General features: G+C 51.6%; 1 protein-coding gene across 1 annotated transcript; it reads right to left on the bottom strand.

The window, feature by feature from the left end:
• Window positions 1-225: 225 nt before the first annotated feature.
• On the bottom strand, window positions 226-18,374 carry FAM167A (family with sequence similarity 167 member A). Its single transcript, XM_068678896.1, has 3 exons — window positions 17,579-18,374; window positions 9,579-10,106; window positions 226-1,498 (listed from the first exon to the last, which is right to left on the bottom strand). Exons 2-3 carry the CDS (start codon window positions 9,948-9,950, stop codon window positions 1,235-1,237), a joined length of 636 nt encoding a protein of 211 aa, XP_068534997.1. The 5' UTR covers window positions 9,951-10,106; window positions 17,579-18,374; the 3' UTR covers window positions 226-1,234.
• Window positions 18,375-20,217: the final 1,843 nt, after the last annotated feature.

Here is a 20,217-nt window from a genome sequence, read left to right as displayed (position 1 = left end):
GAAGTGTTGGAACAGGAGGGAGAGCCTTGAGGCAGCCACGGTCCCCTGTTTTGGGTGCCAGGAGCCCCAGGGAATCTGTGGCTAAGCCCCTTGTGTCCCTCATGCCCTGAAAGGCAGAAAAACACAGCATCCACCCTACACGCTGCCAGGACAGGAGGGAACCCCCCTGCGATGGCTGCAGGTCCAAAGCACAGTGAGGGCAGCTCATCGCAGCAATGTTTGTCCCTTTAATTTGTGGTCACACTTCACCCTCATCACCCAAATGTCCATTTTCTCCTCTTGGAGGTCCTTTCTCTGACGGATGCGTGTTGCTACAGAGGATCCAGGATTTGCTGGTGCTGCTGCTGGGAGGGGAATGTCAGCCCCGGGTGGTTTCTCTGTTTTGGGATGTCCCGGGTGTAAACTCCCTCCGTTGCCTTACTGCTTCTGGAGCTAGCCACGGGAGCCTTGTGGCCACGGCTGACAGTGGGATCAGGAACAAATATTGCTCTGGGTATAAATTCTAGGGCACACAGGTGACTTCTGGCCAGATGCAGCCTCTGTGTAAATATGTCCACGATTCATCCATAATCCATACCACAGACAAAATTAAGCTAGAGTACACCGGACTCAATGGAGCACGTCAACAAGCACATCTCACCACTTTTTGGGGCTGCAAACCATTTAACCCACCATCCCTCAGCTTCTGGGAGGGCTCCTTTCCACTGGAAACCATCTTTTCATCTGAAACAGCCCCAAAGACCCCATGCCTGGGCCGTCAGAGGCAGAGGATCGATGTCTCAGGAGACATCCAGGGAGGAGAGTGACATTTTCTGAAGACAGCTCTAGCCTGGGAGGAGGTAAAAGGGAAGGGAAAGGGGATTTTTGCCCTGATTTCTGGCTGATCTTTGAACCTCCCCTCTGACTTCTGAATACTGGAGATGTGTCCACCTCTTTGCTACTGCGGGGAGAGGAGAAGGAGGAGAAGGGACTTTGCAAAAGAGCAGGCTAAGTGCCCAAGCTGGGTTCAGATGCTCTGTGCTTCCTGCAGGTCCTGCCTTCTCATCTCTGAGCCATCCCAGCACCGGGCTCTGCTTCTCCTTATGCCACCAAGACCAGCCGTGGGTTCCCCGCTTGCTCCCGTTCCCTCTGCCCCTCCGAGACCTCTTTGTGCCCAGCCATCAGGCAGGGAGAGCCCTGGCACTGCCCAATCCTTCCTCCTTCTCCCCCATCCTTCCCTCTTCTGCCCTGCCTTTCAGCACAGCGAGAACCGGCGCGAGTTGATGTTCATCTTGGTGACCCCGATGAGCTTGAGCGGCGTGGAGAGGCTGAAGGAGCTGACGAGGGGGAAGTCGCAGAAGAGGTCGGAGAGCTCGTCCCGCTCCTCCAGCTCGTACGTGGCGTCGTTGAGCATGCGCTGGTGGAGGTGGCAGGTCTGCTCGATCTTCAGCTTGTTGATGTCGCTGCGGAGGCGCATGAGCTGCCTGGCCAGCTGCTGGTCCTGCAGGCGCATTTCTGCCTGAAACGCAAGACGGAGGGAGGGGAGGGGAGAAGGTATCAGCACGGGCACTGCACGCATTGCTCAGGGTGCTGCTTGCACCAAATCATTGGGAAATTAACATGGCCAGGGGTGCTACCCCACTGCGAAGGACTGGGATGGAGGCAAGGGTCTTCCCTGCAATGCATCCCAGTCAAATAGGAGCTCAGGATGGTGAATTTCTGGTTCTGTGCCTGGTCAGCTCTCTGGAAGAACTGGGAAAATGGAATTAAAGCCAGCACACCAAGGCTGATGGTTTGGGTATCAGCCGGCACAGGCTTCAGAGCCTCCCTCTCAGCCCTAAGCAAAGCCTAAATTAATCTCGCTCGTAAGGGAGCAGCCACAGTGAGAAGCAGCAATTAGAGGTGGAAAGGAGCAATTAAAAGAACCCCAGAGAACCGATCCCCAACTACCTGGCACGGGTTTCCAGCCTGCATAAATCAGGGCTGGTTTGTGACAGCGGGGAGTGCGGCTCCCCACATCCCCTGGGGCTTATCTCGCGGGGGGCTGGCAGCAGATCTCAGGATGGGGCCCCCATGGGACAGGGAACAAGCACCCCGTGGGTTAACGAGCTGAATATTTCAGAGGGTTTTTCCTCCCCTGGCACCCAAATTTGAAAGGTGGAAGATTCAGAAGTGATGAAAGGAAATGGATTTATTATTATTATCTTTTTTTTTTTTTTAATTCCGATTCATAATTAAGCAGAAAAGTCCTTGCCACAGGATATTGGGAGTGGTGAAGGAAGGAGGCGATCACTTGGCTGGATTCACAGCAAGCAGCAGCCTTTACCTGGGGAACAGAAGCCGGCAGACGCCAAGCCCCACTTCTCACCCCACATCCCTCCCTGCAGAAAAGCAGCAAACCTCAAAAGCCACAAAGAGAAGGGAGTGGTGGGAGAGAAGCCAAGCAGGTGAACCTCGAGGCTTGAATCTCTCCTGGAGACAAGGAGGGAGCAGCACAGACTGGAAAACCATCCTCCAGCTGCCCCCCTGTGCTCAGGGTGATGCCCTGACCCTTTCCTTGATGTCTCCTCCATCCCAGGACATGAACCAGCAGGAGAAGGAGCCCGCTGGTACCGAGGATTCCTGACTGTGAGTTTATTTCTGGTTATGTTTTTGGTTTTCTTTGTGTTCTTCTTAGCTCCCTGTGGTTTGAGCAAGAAGTTCAGAAGCAGACCCAGGCTACGTGTACATTAATATGTTAAATTGTGCATGGCCACAAAACCTTTCTCTCCGCTCAGCTGCGAGCGCGGTCCTGGCATCCTTCGAGCAGAGGCCAAGGCACACAGCCCTGAGCAACTCCCCACAGGCACCCCTCAGGAGGTAACTTGGGGGGATTCGTCCTCAGCAGGCATTTGGGATACAGCCACTGTGCCTGGATTTTAACAGCCTGGACATGGCCAGACCGTACCAGTTTGCCTGCAGGCCTGAAAACCAGCTGCTTGATGATGAGTGAGGGGTAAATTTATTCCTGGGGCAGTGGTTGGAGCACAAAGCTGCAGAGGTGAAGGGAGGAGGCAAAATTCTGCTCAGGATGCTCCACAGGTGGCCCTGGTGTTTCTGCACAAGATCTTTCTCATGTTCAGAGCCCAAGGCAAGGGCTGATGTTAATATAATGTAAATTAATCTGAGCCAAGCAAGGCTCTTCTCACTCCTGTCCCACAGAGGCACCGTGGAGGACCTTCCTTGGTGCTCTCCGACAGCATTTGGGGTCTGTTGTTTGCAGAGGATTAATTCACCTTCCTACAAACCACAGCCTGAACTTCCCTCTTGAATTGTTGGCAGGGTTGTGGCAATTTACCTTCTTAAAAAAAAAAAAAACTCAACCCAATATTTCCTTGCCCCCAGCAGAGCAACGCCACTCGTAGGCTTTTCTTCTTCTACGTGAGTTGAAATGAAAAATAAATAAATAAATAAATAAATATTAATTATATCTTTCCCTGTTTCACAATTAATGTTGTGCCTTGACATTTTATCAGGAAGGCGATCGCAGATGTTGTTGGACTGACCCTTGGTCAGTATTTCTTGTCGGTTAATCAAGCTACATGAGAAAAGTCAACAAATGCTTTCATCAGAGGTTTTGAGGAATGTGGGATTTAAAAAAAAAAAAAAAAAAAAAAAAAAAAAGGTTTAGAAAATGAATTAGGAGACCTTTGTGGAGAGGGAATGGACTTGGAGATTGCCATTTCCCTCCTGCAAGCCAATTTCCCTCTTTTTGACCCGTTCTTGCTTTCGATGCTTTTCTAAGAAACCATTTTGCTTTTGTGCAAGTTCACAGACAAAGCTGTCTGGGTCGTGGGGAGCAGATTCCCAGCTTTGTATTTCAGGTGCTCAACCTCTGGTCTCCATTCCTTTCTTACACCATACCTGGCATCCCTGGCATTTGCTGAACCAGCCCGGCTGGGCAGAAATTATTGTCCTAGACCCAGCCCTTGCAGGCTGTGCTCTGGGGCTCTGCAGGGAAGCAGGGATGAGCCGTCAATGTGCACATTTTCCCAGGGAAATAAAGTCCTCTTCTGCCCTCCAGGACAGCAAAATGGAAGGACGAGGGACAAAGCCTGGTAGTGGCTGGCTGAAGGACTATGTGCACCGTGGGGAGATGGCACAGGAGCAATGGTTAAGGATCTCTTTTGGAAAGGAGCACGGTCAGGGTCCCAACCTGTGCTCCATGAAGCTCAGGGTGGTGATCTGCGGAGAAGTGGTTGCTTCCCCAGGGTTCGCACTTTTTATTTCTAAAAGATCAAAAGAAAGTGAAACTGGGTGCAGCCACTTGGATCCAAGCGCAGCCCAGCCACCAGACCCTTGCCAAACACTTCAGAGAAGTCGGGTACGTCTGTGTTTAGGTTTGAGGCTTCATCTTCAAAGGTGCTCAGATGCCACCCTACTGCGGCTAATTTTAGATGCTCACGCCCTTGTGGTGCAACCCACAGCCCAAAACAAGGTGTTTTTGTGATGCCTGTGGGTTACACAACCCCAAATCAAGCCCAGATGCTTTAGCTAACACATGTAGGGCCTGGCATGGGTCACAAATCTCACCTTTATTCAGTATTGAGTTTAGACTGTGTAGAGTCCCTCAGAATCTTCATCTTACCTTTCCTGAGGGACATAGTTACCTCTGCTTTTTGTTGAATTAAGTGGCACTAAAATGCATCCAGGACTGGTAATGGTATGTCTGGGAGAAAGCCCACAGCCAGAGGAAAATCCTGGTTGCTCAGCATCCGAATGAGGCAAAGAGAAGGACTTACATATGGACTTAGAGAGGCTGCAGTTCCACCTCTGCCACGTGCACAAACCCATATCCACCCCATGAAAACCCACCACTCTCTAAAAAGGATGGTTGCACCCAAACTGCCCCCTGGGGATGGTTTTGCTCTGTCTAAACGCCTCAAACTGCCCAAATTCCAGCAATTTAGAAGTAACGATGGCACTGCTTCAATGCATGTGCATCAGTCCTTTTACTGCTTGAATTACAAATATGGACAAATCCTTCCTGGACCTTCGTGGACCTGTTATAGAGCAGATTTCCAACACAAGCCACTCCATCACTATATCCATCCTCTAGATTCCTCCTCTTTCTCCCCCATCTCCCAAAAATCACACAGCAATCTGGAATGGTGCTCATGACAACAGTGATTTGGTGCCACATCGACATTTAAAATCACCTAAGTACTTGCTCAACCAATATCAGTGTCAAAAATAGAAATAATAGCAGGAGCTTTGTAAAGCATGTTGCTGAGTCCTATTGCTCTTGATGAGGAAGACAAATTGATCTGAAGTGGAGACACCAATGGAGAGAGCACCTGACTTTCAGGTCCCTTTTCAAAAACCTTTCCTGCATACTGGCTCACACGCCTCTGATTTCAGTGCAAAAATGTTGGTGAATTTGAGAAGGAAAACACGCTTTCCTACCGCGCCACTGTCATTACTGTCCGAAGGCATCCCAGCTTGTGGTGGAGTTTTGTCCTTTAATTACTTGCCACACATTTAGGGAAAAAAAAGCACTTCGAACGCTCAGTTTTAGAACTTGTAAAAATTTGCCTTGACAGGCCAAAAACAAAGCAGAAAATAGAGCCTGACCACTCCGATCCCTGGGTATTTCACCATACCCTGGCTGGTGGCAGTCTTACTTTCAGTGTTGATGATAAGCAGACACATTTGACAGCACAGAGGCAAAGAGGAGACAGGAGGAGTTAGGAAGGGAAATGTTCCAGCCCCCAGGCGGTTCAACACATGCTGAGTGCTGCAATTTGCTCGTACACCTACACAGAGCCTCGCAGCACAAAAACAAGAGCAGGAATTTGCATGTCTGAATAAATCAGCTTCCCAAGGCCAGATTCTCAGCAGGTCCCAGCTGACGTGGCTGGCTGGAGCTCAGTGGGCATATGCAGACCTAAAAACTGGGGCCAGGCCTTCGCGTGCAAGGTGCAGAATCAGGTCCCAGGTCTGGTCACCTGGGGAGAAAGATCATGAGCAGCAGATGCACAGTAAGACCTTGGGCTTGTCCTTGGCTTCCCTTCTGACCATGAGAAGCCTGGACCTGGCTGAACCCGAACCAGAGCAGATTCTGGACACACAGGGACAAATTCCCTGCAGCGTTGGATGACCTCTATTTTGGGAACTGGAAGTAATGCTTCAGGTTTAGCAGGCAGCTTTACTTGTAACACCACGGCTAAGAGGAAATCTGGGCATGCACGTGCAACTAAACTCACTTTGCTTCCAGAACTGGGTGTTACAACACAAACCACTTGCTGGGGACGGTCTGCTGCATGTGCAAGCTCCTGAAGCTCTAACGGTTTGGCAGGGTGCTCATGGTACAAGCCAAAACCTTGCTAGGCCATGCTAATGAAACAGCCCCGCCTAAACGTGCTGGGAGCTGTGGTGAGGTTTGAACAGTGTGAGCGATGGATCTATTCTTTGCTGTGCTTCATTTTGTTCTGTAAAGTCACAAGCAGTGGTGTACCTGCGTCCTGGGCACACACTGCTTTTGCCCTTTCATTGGGTAGATGAACTAATTTAGAATAATCTAAACTGACTCCTCTTGGACTGCATAGAGTGAGGGAGAATTCAGCCTGCGATGGAGAACGGCATGGCAGAAGCAGATTTCCCCTGAGTTATGATATAGATCATTTTTGGATGCTCTTCAGAAAGCTGCCCAGATGCTCATGTTGATTCTGATTGTAATGGTAGAGCAAGCAAGGCCAGAGCCTTGGTCATCATCTCATACATTATCAGCATGCCTCCTGGCACAGCTTTGACTCCAAAAACCAGCAGTGCCCCAAGCAGCTCTAGGCTTGGTTTGCGAGTTACCAGGGAGCTGCAGCTCAGGAAAGAGCCCTGGCAGTGTTGGTGCTGAGGTAGATGTGCTCCCTCCTGCTATGCTCTGCAGCTGTGTTTTCACCAGGCTGCTTGTGGCAGGGCTGGTGCTGTGCCCAGGTCTGTGGTCTCTGACGTTAAACCAGACCAGAAGGATTTATCGCCCACTGAGAGCAACCATAACCGAGGGATGGGTGCTGGAGCCCTGCCTGTCTGCCCTGAGCAGGCTGTTGTCTGAAGGATGCTGCACTTTCTGGACTTGGATCCTGCCTTAAGCAGATGTAGAAACTCTACAAAACCATAGCCATACCCTGTTCTTAAATCCCCCTGTTCACTTTGCCATCATTAAATGCTGGTAAACAAGGAAAAATCCTGGCTGTGTTGGGATGAAAGGAAGCTGGTTCGTTTATTTCAAAAGAAACCGGGCTTCATCCTTGAAATGCAATGTGAAATGCATCTTTTTGTTCCAGCACCCTGTGAAGCGATGGCCTTGCTGTGTTCTCACTGTTCGCTGGCAGCTCCAACCCAGCAATAGTGCCTCCAACATAGCTATTAAGCTGTGTGGTCAGTCAAATACATGCTCTGTCTTTTGGGGAAATTGTTCTAAATTACATGAGTCACGTCCAGATCCAGTAAAGACTGGTATAATTAAGAGACAGGAAAATGGAAAGTGAGGAACAATTAGGGTTTGCTTTGCCCTTTTTCTTCCTTAATTTAAACTTTTAATTTTCATCAGATGAGGGTTTATATACCACACCCTAGTCTAAAGGGTAGACTCTAAGACAATTTATACTTTGGGCAGGAGACCAAGAACAAACCAAACCCATTACAATCTGGGTCTTTAAGAAAGAAGAAACTGTTCCTTACTGTCTTTGGGCATCTTGAGACTTGGGTTTTACATCAAGCCCTCCGTGACTATGAGAATTCATCACAGATGCAAGCATGGACCCAGGTTCAGCTCTGAGATCAGGAGCTGATATTCTCCAGAGCACCGAGTGATTTTAGGAGATCAACTCAAAACTCTTTGTAATAGTCCCGGATTTCTGAAAGTGCTGCTCTTGTTTTCCAAGAGCTATGGTCCTGAGACACATCTCAGCCACCAAAACTGATTTTCAAGACCACTTCTGTAAATAACTCCTTTAGAGATCAATCCAGTTGGCAAGTACAGCAAGAACAACAAAAAAGTTGTTGAATAAATATTCTTTGGCACAGAAGTCGCAGGGACTTTAAAAAAAAATATATTATTCACTGGTCTGCATGAGCAGCTTTCCTCAAAGACTTTTGGTGCTTATCAAAAGCAAAGGATTTGCCCAGGAACATTTTCACGGTCGTGTCTGAACCACACGTGCTTTCACAGCCCTCAGGGACCCCATTGCAAATAGTGCTGCCGTCCAAACAGTTGCAAATGCTGTTGGCAATCACAAGGCAAACACCCAATTTGGCAACAGAAACAGCGTCCCGTGACATCAGTTGTATCTAGTTTCCAGCCACGTGGGCCAAATAATAAGGATTTTTTTTCCTTCCATTTTCATTTTCAGTCCAGAAGGGAAGGATTGCTGGGAAGTGCCATCTGTCTCTGCTTGCTCCTACTCGTGTGCCCACTCTCCAACCCCCAAAACGGCTGTCCCTGTCCCACCATCCATCCTCTTGGCATTCCCTGGCTCCATAAAGGATACACCTATGTTTCCTGAAGGGAATTATCCCCAGGACATGCTGATTCCTGAGCTGGTCTGGGAGCTGCTTGGGTCAGTGCTGGCAGGCCGGGCCTAGGACCACGACGGCAGCACAACACATGAAAGCTGAGCTTCCAGTGCCCTCGCCCTGGCTCTAGTTATTTTCCTAACTTATGTGTAGAGTTTATATCTTGTCTTCTTCCCCGTGAAATAAAGTTAGCAGCATTTTTCCTTCCTGACAAACTGCATGGAGCAGGTCAATGAAGACTGTGCATAGGCCTGGCCTGCCTGTCATGTCCTCCCCTTGCTTTGGGAAAGCAGAATGTCTCCAGTCCTTCCTCCTGGTGGCTTGTATCAACCAAAAGTAAAAATATGTGTTAGATGGGGTGTGTGTCTGAGCCAGGAGGATGACAGAAATGTGGGCCAGTGTCTAACGAAGGAGGACTCGACAGGTGATGAACCTGTGAGAGCTGGCTGAGGAAGGGTCTGCGGTCAGGCTCTGCCACTGTCCCGCAGTGCAGAAATGATTTGGGGAAAGATGGTTACCACAAGACTTACAGAATATTTTAATTAATTAATTAATTAGTTAAAAGGAAAGAAAAAGGGGGAATTGGGCAATCACTTGGAAGTTACATCTGCTAATGCTTGTTAAATGGTGATCAGCGTGCAACATCCCACTGAGGGAGCTCCTAAACCACTGATAGCCACAGACAGCAAGGGTAAATCCAGAATGGGTAAATTCAGCAAGGGCAAAATTAACCTGCTGTATTCATCTGAGGCACAATTAAAGAAGCAGGAGATGGAACAAACTGCTAAAACTCAACTTGCTGTATTTCTTTGGCCTGCTGGATCCCAGCAAGGACTCTGAGATGGACCCGGCTCCTTCTCCAAGGCCATGGGCTCTCTGTCGTTCACCTTTCCCTTCCCTGGGTTGCTCCTGCCAGCCGTGCAATGACTGCAGGTTGCTTTTTCACCCAGGGCTGAAGGCAGGTGGGAACAAGGAGCTTCTTGTTTCCCCCTCCTTCTTTTCTCTTGAAAATAAAGACTGCTATCTACCAGGGGCAGGAAACCACTTACCAGTTCCTTCCGGAGCCACGTCAAAGCCTCGTCGATGCTCTCAAAGCCGCCTATTTTCCCTGAGGTAAGAGTCACCTTGTCCTGGGCAGGGTTCCCGTTGAGGTGCAGCTGCACCTTCCTCAGAGGGACAGTCTCCTCCAGGCCCTTTTTGGCCTCATTCCCGTCCTCCTCACCAGCCGGCTGGGGGCTCTTCCACGCCTGCTCCTCCAGCTTCGCCTTCCACTCCAAGTAGGACGGACGCCTGGTTTCCAGCCTCAGCTTCTCCGTCAAAGCCTTGAGGCTCCTCAGGTGGTCATCAGGAGGAACGGCACCTCCAGAGCCGCCATCCGTGCTGTCCACCACCTCTTCTATTTGGATTTTAGGCAGAGACATCCTCTCCAAGAGTCCAACGGCATAGGGGTGGGCTCCCACGGGTCAGGGACAAGGGTGGGAAGCCCTCAAGACCAGACCAGCTCACTGCAATGAGCCCAAAGTGGCTCCTCCGAGGATAAATCCTGCTCAGGCACCACGCCGAGGCTGGACGGACACCTAGAAGAGAAGCAGAGGGTTGGTTTCCACTTTGAGAAGGAAAAGGGAGCAAGGAGGGAGAGGCAGCTCTTGCAGCGCGTGGGCTTTGGGAAAGGCAGGGTGCCAAGGTGCTCCCGGGGAGTGTTACCTCATCCCAGCTCTCTGCCTTGCTTTTGGGGCAGGAACAGACAGGCTTTTTGGGAAGCTCTGGTTACGTGCACCTTCGATTTTAAGGGGCCGTGATAAGGTTGCTGATGAGGCCGGGAAACATTGACAGACCCTTCCGAGGCTGTGTCACACAACCCGACGTCCTCTGGCTATTGCTGGGGGTCAGGATGACTGGGCACCATCCTGCTGCCTCCCCAGCTGGCAATCCTACGTCTCTCCACTTAAGCGAAAAAGGGATAGATGATATAGGACAATGCAACCTTCTCCCAGAAGTTTGAGCCCAAAGGAGAGATAGAAATATACATATATATGTATTGTTTGTTTGTTTGTTTTCTTGCCCAGTTTTAGGGGGTTGCACTTAGATCTAGGCTTGCTAAAGATGCCAATCTCCAGCTGTAAGATTCAACTTCTACCCATCCAGTGAGCTCGAGGCAGGAGCAAAGCCCCTGGCCAGTTTGGGGAGTAACCGGAGCACTGGCACAGCTTGGGTTTGGATGCCTGCATTAAGAGAGATCTGGGCTGGTGGTTTCCATCACTGACCAGCTCCAGTTTGCCTCCTGGCAGCAGTCCCTCACCCTTTCTAGCTCCTGAGCTGTGTCTGGATGGTGTCCAGGACAACGAGCACCAGCACTGAGGAGCCAGGAGCTTTCTTCCCAGCTTCTCCTCCTTACACCACCGGTGGACCACAGCTTGGCCGACCAAACCTTCCTCCGTGGGACAGAGAGCTCGAAAAACTCTGCAAGAGTTAAGCTCAGGCAGCTTCTGCATTCATTTGAGGTAGGATCAGATAAGAGACTTTCTCAAGGTCATATGCTCATCTGTGGCTGAGCTAGGAATAGATCCAGAGCTCTCGTTTACACGTCGAACGCAAAACAAAATACTTTTTGCCTGCCTGGTAACATGCCCAGAAAGACCAGCCGGGACGTATGCAGCTTTCTAGCTGGATGCACTGAAACGCAGCAATATGAGTTACTCAGCCATTCTTCTCCCTGCTATTTGTGCCCACAAAGACGTGTGCAGCTCTGAAATCCAGACCATAATTACGCCTCTCAAACCTTTTCAGTAAGAAGATTCAATTTAAAATAAACACCAACAGAGAGCAAGATTTATCCTACAATTGCGTGGAGGCACATGGGCTGAATGAGTAGCTGATAATATACACACAGACAGTCTGGGGGTGGAGAATTAGTCATGTTGCGGTCTTGTTCCTGCTCCTATTTATGTTAATGAGAGTTTTACGGTGAGCGGGAGCAAGCCCAGATACTACATCAGGTTGAAGCCAAGTGCTCTTGTGCCTGGAGCAACAACAGTTTTCCTTCTTCTGCTGAAAAAAAATAGATTGTATGGAGGGGAGAGCCGAGGGCTGCCTGTTTGGAGAGTCAGGCCATGCACCAGCTCTTGCACTGATGCTCTGCAGAGCTGAGGGCACGTTAATGAATTTTGCTCCAGCAGCATATTCTAGCCCACTGACATCAATAACGGGAAACACTAACGACTTTGAAGACCTTGTCTGAGTGTTTTTTGCCTCCACTGAGGTGGGGATAGTGAGAGGTGGCAGAATCCAGCTGTCTGATAGAGTTGAATGCACTGTGCTGCTGGATTTGGTATCCCCTAACAGAGAAAACACCTTTATTATAAGGCTGACGTCACCAAACATTGCACCTACAAAGCAGAGCCCCCGCAAACTCTTTTGTCTCATCTCTAGCACAGATCTCCACCTCCCAGTACCTGCTGAGGGATTTTTTTGCCCTGCAAGTGGCACCGTTCCAGCCCACCCTTCACCTCCCAGCTGCAACACCAAGTCCCTCGTTCATCCCATGGGCATCCCCCTAAATAAGCATGTCCGTCCTCCAGCCTTTCCAAACTCAAAATCGACAGGAAGGAGCCACCTCTAATTTCCTATCAATATCTTGGACTTGGGTGAAAGACCTGATGCAGAAAAAAAAGATCTGGAAGTGGTAAGCATGCAAAAAATGTCTGTGTGCAAGGCTGTAATCCAGCCTTGTTTATTACCCCCCAGTGAGATAATTCCCAGGGCCAAACCTGGCCTCTGGCTCAAACCAACAAACTTCTCCCAGCCTCCCTGTCCCAGGCTCAGTTTTCCTCTAGGCTGGCCTGGAATTGAGGTGGTTAATCCTTGATTTGTCTTCCTTATCACACTTGGCAGTCTCGGTGGGTTCATGCCATGCTGAATGAGGGGTAACAGGAGGTTGGCACCAAAATGGTGACCAAAACCCAAAGGGTTTCCCCCTTTCCTTGCAGGAAAGCTATCAGTTCTGAAGATGCAGGACACATCAGGTCACCGAGTCAACAAAACGCCGTTAATTTCTTCATTGGGTTAGGCTTCCATGGAAAAAACAGCTTAATTGACCCACCCTGCAAGCTGTCATCCAAAGGGATTAGAAGGAGCGCGCGAACGGATGGAGAAATCACAGGACTATCCAAATGCATTGGGTGTGAAGTCCTGCCAAGCGAAGGCTCGCTGGCGTGCCCTGAGGCTTGGCTTTTGCACGTTTGCAAGCCGGCAAAGCAAACCCCGACACACCAGACACACCTTGTGGGGAATCCTGTGCTCTAAGGAACCGGGTCCAGCGGCACAACTGGCCACCGCAACTTCCAACTGCAGAAATTCCTCCATCCCTGGAGCAGAAGCAGCAAACCTGTCCCCATCACACACCCTGACATCCCTGCTTGTGGATTAATCCATGAATAAATAGCAGGAGAACCACATGAACGTGGAGTGGGGTGGGAGAGAAGCTTTGCTTTCTCACCACTAGCAGTGGGTAACACCACGATTCAGATGATATTCATGGTCAAAAGGGAGATCACATGAAATGATGCCTTGGTCTGCTTTGAATGTGAGGTTTTCATGCAGCAGGCATTCACAGGCTGTTAAATTCAGGGCTATAAAGAGGGGCACTCAGTGCTTTGGAAGGTCACATGCTGGAGAGCAAAAGGTCTAGGAGAAGAAAAAAGAGAGCGGGGGAGAAACACTGAGGATGAAAATTGGAGGAAAAAAAAAATCCACAGAATAAATAAAGCAGTCAGCCAAGACAGGTATAGGGAACAAATTATTCAGTTCTCTTCACTGTCCCTGGTGGACATCAGCTTGCAGTGATAGCAGCTTTTATTGCAGAGGAGCAGCAGTGATTTTAGGAGTCTACATTAATCTGCTCATCTGGTCCTTGAGAAGAAAACAAAAACCCTCGGTGTGGGACAGAGCCCAGGCTGGGAGAAGTCTTTTGGTGGGATGCAGGGGTGCCCGCATGGCCCATGGATAACACCTGTGCCATGTGTCAGACGGGGCTTGGGTGTTAATGACCTTCAAAATGCATATTAGAGCCATTTATGCCTCAGTTTCCCTCTCACCAACTGGGCAGTTTGTGCAGCTGGGAAAAAAGCTCTGGGGATCTTCAGAGATGTGCAGGGTTTCACCTCCTGTATTTTCGGCTGTCTCCATCCCATCTGGGTTCCCCTGCCCTGACTATGATCAGTGCGGGGATGCCCTGTAGGACCCGTGGAGCTTGGGACACAGTTCAATTTGCAGGCACTCACTCCAGCGGGGCCATGCAGACCCCCCTTAACCCTACAAGAAAAAACCCTGATAAAAATTGCACCTGCCAACGCCATCCCCCATCCCTGCAGGTCCGTTTGGGTGATGAGGAGCCTGCAGGTGCAACATCAGGAAGAAAAGAGGGGGTGAGAGCCAGCCGCCCATGCCCCATGGGGCGAGAGAGTGGCGCTTGCGTCTCCCAAAAATCTGGGGATGGGGTGAGGGTGGCAGCCCCCCCGTCGGTCTGCAGCAGGTTGGGAGCGAGGAGGAGACGCCTGTGCAGCGGGGTTGCCATAGCAATGGAGGCAGGAGGACCCCGGCTGCTGCTCGGCGCTGGATGGAGGCTCCGAGCATCCTCCGGGCAGCACGGGCACTGAGGATCCAGCAGTGAGGCCGCTGCAGGCAGCAAACCTCTCCCCGGCTGCCCCATGGGCTTGGAGGGGAGAAATTCTCCCCGGGTTGTGTTATCCAGGATTTGAGAGCCCGATGGGTTGCTGCAGCACATGAAATCTGCTCCTGCAGGAAAAAAAAATCTGGTTCCCTTTCTTGCCTGTCCTGAGGCGACCTCCAGCCTCCTTCCCCCAAGCAGGAGGAGATGCCAGCAGCCTGGAGATCAGCCTGATCCCAAAGCCAGGACTCCCTCTGGGTGTGAGCCCCCACTGGAATCGGTGTTATCAGCTGAGAGTGCTTAGCACCTGCCCAGCACGGTTGGGGTGAGGATGGGCTGCACGTGGAGACCCCCTGGCCACAAACCTGGGGGCTTGGCCCCTCTTCCAGCAGCGAGACGGGGACACCAAGCATGAGCACGGGTCTGGGGGCTCTGATGCCCACGTTAGCCTCATCCCTTCTCACGCAGAGACCCACCTCCAACCTAGGGAGAAGACCACATCTATGTCCTTGGGCTGATGCAGGGTTTGGAGAGGGGGTTCCAGAGCTACCCCATATAATGGGTTGAGACACTGATAGAGTTTAATGGGATCCTGGGTGCTCCTGGGTATTCCTATGCATTTACCACCATGAACAAACCCCAAAAGACCTCCCAGGCAGCTCAGATGTTCTGGTCAACAGCGGAGAGGCAGCCCATCCTGCTGCTTCAGCCCTTCGGGTGTGGGTTTGGCGTTGGCAGATAAATGGGGGCAAGAGGCAAGACGTGGGGTTTCTACTCATGCACAACCTACAGCAGGGTGAGGAATCACCCTGAGGATTCATCCTTCCACCCTAATGACCCCCCAGAAGTAGCCCCAAATGCAAGGAAGGAGTAAGGGGGAGCAGTGGGGGGCTGCAGACGATCCCTCAGCCTGGCAAGAGGATTAAAAATGGGAAGAAAAGAGGGGACTCGCTTGCCCTAAGGCATTTCCCTCTAGTGCCAGCAGTAGTTTCAGAACCTGCCCCAACAAACACATCCATCCCCTGGATCCCTGCTGCACCGTGCCCCTCCTGCAGCCCCCGACAAAACCCAGCAGGCTGCTTTCGAGGCAGGAGGACGGAGATTGCTGCCTGCTTTAGATGGGCCCTGGCAGCTCCATCTCCAGAGCAGCCCAGTTCCCCTCCATCAGCAGATTTCCAGCGGTCGGGTGAAAACCCAGCACGAAGATGGCCCGGGCTGTGCCAGATGTTTGGCATTCCTGCAAACCAGTCTGCTGGTGACGAGTGGGAAGCATTTGCAGACTGGGAAGCCTTCATGGAAAGCAGGGGGGGTGATGCTGACTCCCAGCCCATCACCCAAAGCAAGGTAAAATCGTTCTTAGAGGGAAAGGGATTGAGCAGCAGCAGCTAAGGCAACTTTTGTTTTATCTTGGGACCTAATCCTGGCTCCCAAATACATTCTCAAAGGACCTGTGGCTTGGCAGAACCTCTTTCCTTAATTTTCACTGCTGTCCACCCCCAAACCCAGCTGTGTTTCACCAAGGGAAGGAGCAGCTGGAGAGGGCAGGGACCTCTGTGCCAGTGCAGCAGGGGAGAGGCGAAGGGCTGCGACTCCTTGGGAAGGAGCCGGATCAAGCTGGGAAATGCTCCCTTCCCAGGAGACTGGCACACAGAGGTATTTTTCCCTCAATGCAGCATGGAAGGCAGCAGGCAGAAGGGTATGATTTCAGGGGGAAAAAAATAATAAAATAAAATTCTTTCTGGGGAGAGATTTTCTTCATTCTGCCCAGTACCGAGCTCACCCCCTGCAGATGCAGTGCCAGGACCAGCTCCCGTTTGACTCCAAATTAAAGCGATCAGGAGGCAGGATCGGCCCCCCTGGTGACCCCCTAATCCCCTTTTCGTGCTCCCTGTCCCATCCAATTACTCGCCTTAGCAGCCGCCGAGCAGCAAGCACTGCGCTCAGACCTGCCTCCTCCCAGGCGCTTGCAGCGCTGAGCAGATCCCCACTTTGCTATTTAATATTATTTAAGGTGAGCTGCTCACAGACCCCCACTCCCTCCTCCCAGAAAGGCTGAATTACTCCGTGGCTGGTTTTTATTTATTTTTTTCCCTTTTTTTTTCCTGCAGTGTCTCTGCTAGGTTTAGCAAACCCCGAATGGCCGCGGAGCTGTTGCAGGCTCCTTCCTTCCCTCTCTGCTTCATTTTTGTGTCTTTCTCATCCCTCCCAAGAGGTGCACATGGGAAAGCAGAGGAGAACTGAGATGCGAATGACAGCGATGGCACCAGCATGCTGAAAGGATGGCTGGTGGAGGGCAAACCCACAGCTTGTTCCCATGGAAAAGTGGGGGAACCCATAGGATAGCGGCAACGGGCGGACAAAGCCGCGGCGGCGCGGTGCCAGCCGGACACAGCTCCTCACTGGAAACAAGGCACCGGGTTTTCCTTCATTTCCATCCCTTTTTAACAAGCTTCCTAATGTAGAAAAGCTCCCGGGGGTGAAGCGGGGGTGCATAATCCAGGGAGCATCCCAGGGAAATAGGGAGGATCCCCCAGCCCTGCGCGGGTGCCAATTTGGGGAACGGATCAGCTGCACCGTGCGCTTTTGTGCCGGGGGTGCCCGGCTCGTGCAGGGCTGTGCCCGTGCTGGGAGGGGTGCAGGACGACCCTGTTCTTTTAGTAATTAGCCCCAAGCTGTTATAAAGGGAGAAGTTCTGGATGATTTTTTTTTGTTGTTGTTTTCTTTATCATTAAGATGAGCTGCAAGGGCCAGACCTGAGCAGGTGGAAACCTGCTCTGCTCGACGCAGTGCCTGCTTCAAAACCCGGAGGCAGCTACGCCCTGCGAGGCCACCAGGCTTTATCCCACGGTGCCTGCCCTGCACAGACCTCCCCGGGGCTCTCGCAAATCTCGGGGAGGGGGCAGAGGGAGCAACAGGTGATCATCCCAAACCAGAGCCACATTTTTCCCTGTTACACCCCGAAAAATCCCCCCACAAGAGGTGGTGAGTGCCCCCACAGCTCTCCCAGCTGAAAGCAACATCCACAAACCTCGCTGCAAAGGGGGGCAACGCAGACCCTGCCCTGATTTCCAGCTGGTCTCAACCATCAGGGTGCTGCCAGCCTGGCCATCTCCGTGGATTTTTGTCCAAGCAGGAGATGGTGGCAGGGGGAGGAAAGCAAACCCCAAATCCCCCATGTAGGAGCATGCACGCTGAACTTGGCGGTGCCTTGGGGTCCCCATCACCCCCACCCCACCGCTCCCTCCCCAAGCACCTGGTCCTTGCTGCTCCCCTTTCCACACAACGACCAAACCCAGGGGTCTCCTGCCCTGGGTGGCTGCAGCCCTGGGTGCAGAGGGGGGTCCGTGGGGTCCTCCCCAGCCCCAACGCCAGCACCCAACTCACCAGGGAGGCACTCAGCGGGAATGCTGCACGGACATCTTGGCTCCCTCCTTCCGCCTCGGGTCTCCAACTTGGTGTTTGCAGAGCGGTGTCACCAGTGCCTTCAGCAGACTGTCTCATCCTCCTCCCTGTCTCGCTTCAGAAATCTTTCTCTGTTGTTTTTTTTTTTTTTCCTTATTTAAGGGACTTTTTTTTTTTTTTTTCTCCCCAGCGGTTGCGTCAGGCCTGTTGCCTGGAGACAGGCGAGCTATTCCAGTTTGAGCTTTTCAGTCCAGATTTCCTGTCTCTCTTTCATTCATACCACCAAGCCCTGAACCTACCTCCCACCAAGCAATAACCCTGGAGAGACCTGAAAGGGAGGAGCCGCGCAGCCCGGGTCCTAGACATCCTCCGACAACAGCACCCAGATGAGGGAGGAGGGATAGGGATGCTACAGGGGATGAAGGGACCCCAAAAATTCACAGGAGATGCCCGGAGAGCCTGTGGCTGCTGTCCCCGTGGCTGTTCCCGTTACGCACCATGGAGAGATGTGAGCGCTTCTCCACGGAGCCCGGGGACCTCCGGCACTCGTCTGGGGATAACATTTTCCAGATGCCACGGCTTGCCCAGAGGTCAGCAGGCATGCGGAAGGCAAAGAGGGACAGGGACGGTTTGGCAAGGCTGGGAAACATCTCCGGGAAGCCCTGGGGTAGGTATCTTGGGGCACCGTGGCTGGCACCATCCAGAAAGCAGCGCTTAAACTGGTCGTTGCCTGTCTGCTGTACTGGAAAAGAGCCTGTGGCTCCCACATCTCCCCCAGTGGGGCTGGAAACCTCTTAATTGCCTCTGAGAGAGGCAGGAGCCCAGCTGCTGGGTGATGTGGGGACCCAGGCTTTCCTTCTTTCCCCGGGGGTTAAGGATTAACCCCACAAAACCTGGAGGTGGCTCTGGAAAGCAGCCCCCCGGCCATCCCCAGGTGCAGCTGTGGCACATTTGGTGTCTCAGGTCCGCGGGCCGGGATTGTGAATCCGGTGGTGTGAAGGGTTAAGCGCTGGCCACGGACACCTAATCACCCAGGCCCCTTCCCACATCCAGCCTCCTGCTTTTTTTCTTCACCCTGCCCCTCTCCCCCAGGGCTTCAGGGGCTGATTTACAGCCCTTTTCCTGAGCCCTGCATCCCAATGACCCCATTTAAGTACCAAACCTGGGGTGCCCCACAACCCCCCCCCCAGTTTAGAGGCTGTGTTTGTACAGCACCAAGCGCAAGGCACCCTGCAAGATGCAGCACTGCAGACTTCAAAGAGCGAAGAGCAGCATTTTCACATTTCTGATGCAAATTTAATATTTCTTTTTTTTTTTTTTTTTTTTTTTTGCTTGGACAGCACCCTTTTTGTCAATTTTCAGATGTGCATACGCAAGCTGCCTGGTGATCAGCCCTCAAAGCCATGCTGACGGCTTGCACCCACCCTTCCTGGGGCTGCTGGTGGTGAGGAGGGACCAGGGAGATGTGAGAGCTGTTCCCTCGCTGCTCAGACCTGCTGATGCAGCCCTGCAGCTGCGTTTAAACGCTTAGCAGCAAACGGGTGGCTCCACATTTCCTGCAACATCTCATCAAAACAAAAATGTGGCTCTGACCACCAACCAAACGATATCAGGGCATGGGCATGGATATGTGGCTTTGACCAGGAATTAGCAAGCCCAGGGCCCCTTCCTGGCAGACAATTTGGACACAGCCATCCAGTTTTGATAGCCAAGAGCATTTAATTGCACGACGTGGCCAGACAAGGTCAGCTGGCCTCAAGACCAGGGACCAGGTCTGCAGAGGGTTAGTTTACCAGCGGAGGTGTCGCCACCAAGGCTGGACGTCTCTATCGTTGCCGTAACAGACCACACACGGCCCCTGCTCCCTCTTCTGTAAATGTTTATTTTTAATTTAGTTGTGTAATGGATTTCAAATGAGCTGCCATAAGACACCAGTGAAAGGCTGGAGCGAGGTCCCTCTGAAGTCGCTTTTTGGGTTATGAATGTTTTTGGCCTGAATTTCTCTCATTTAAGTTGTCTTCACCCAAAGGATGTGTGGTGGGAGCTGCTCCTCTCCTTCCACCAAAGCACTGTCCATGATGAGGCTCTAACCTCAACCGCTTGCACAAGCACCTGAAATTAGGTGTAATAACTCAAAATAGATCTGTAGAACACTAATGCTGTCTATATGTATAGTTCAGTATTTATTATTTTATTTTTTTATTATTTTGCTCAGATACAGAGAGCCCTCTGTTGCACTCAGAGCTGCAAAAGCAGCCAGCCTCCAGAGCTATGTCCTTCAGCATCCCTGGGCACAGCACTTTTTCTGGAGGACCCCTGGGAACACCTTGATACAGGCCTGGATCCTTGCTGGGATGTGGTTTTGCAAAGTCCAAGCTGGCAATTGCTTGCTGCAAGAGCAATTCCCTGCAGGCTTTTTTGGGGACATATCCTGTGCTTACCATGGTCCCATAAGGTAGCTGTGTCCTATAGCCAGCCAAATATCACCTGGACCCTCTGAGCTTCCTCTGTGTCACCAGCAGGCAGAAATGGCCATTCCTCTTCCATAACAGGAGCAGTTCAGGGTGGATAGGATTTGAAACATCTACTTCTTGCCCTGACTTGTAGGTTTGGGGTCGTTT

This window comes from Anas acuta, chromosome 3 (genome assembly GCF_963932015.1).
Source record: "Anas acuta chromosome 3, bAnaAcu1.1, whole genome shotgun sequence".
Classification (NCBI taxonomy): domain Eukaryota; kingdom Metazoa; phylum Chordata; class Aves; order Anseriformes; family Anatidae; genus Anas; species Anas acuta.
This window is presented reverse-complemented; position numbering and strand designations above follow the sequence as displayed.

What these genes read in the sequence shown, in the direction of transcription:
- FAM167A (XM_068678896.1), bottom strand. Translation starts at nt 9,950, where the DNA reads ATGTCTCTGCCTAAAATCCAAATAGAAGAGGTGGTGGACAGCACGGAT. An exon ending in CGTGGCTCCGGAAGGAACTG is followed by an intron (nt 1,499 to 9,578) that starts GTAAGTGGTTTC and finishes CTTGCGTTTCAG; the next exon opens with GCAGAAATGCGCCTGCAGGA.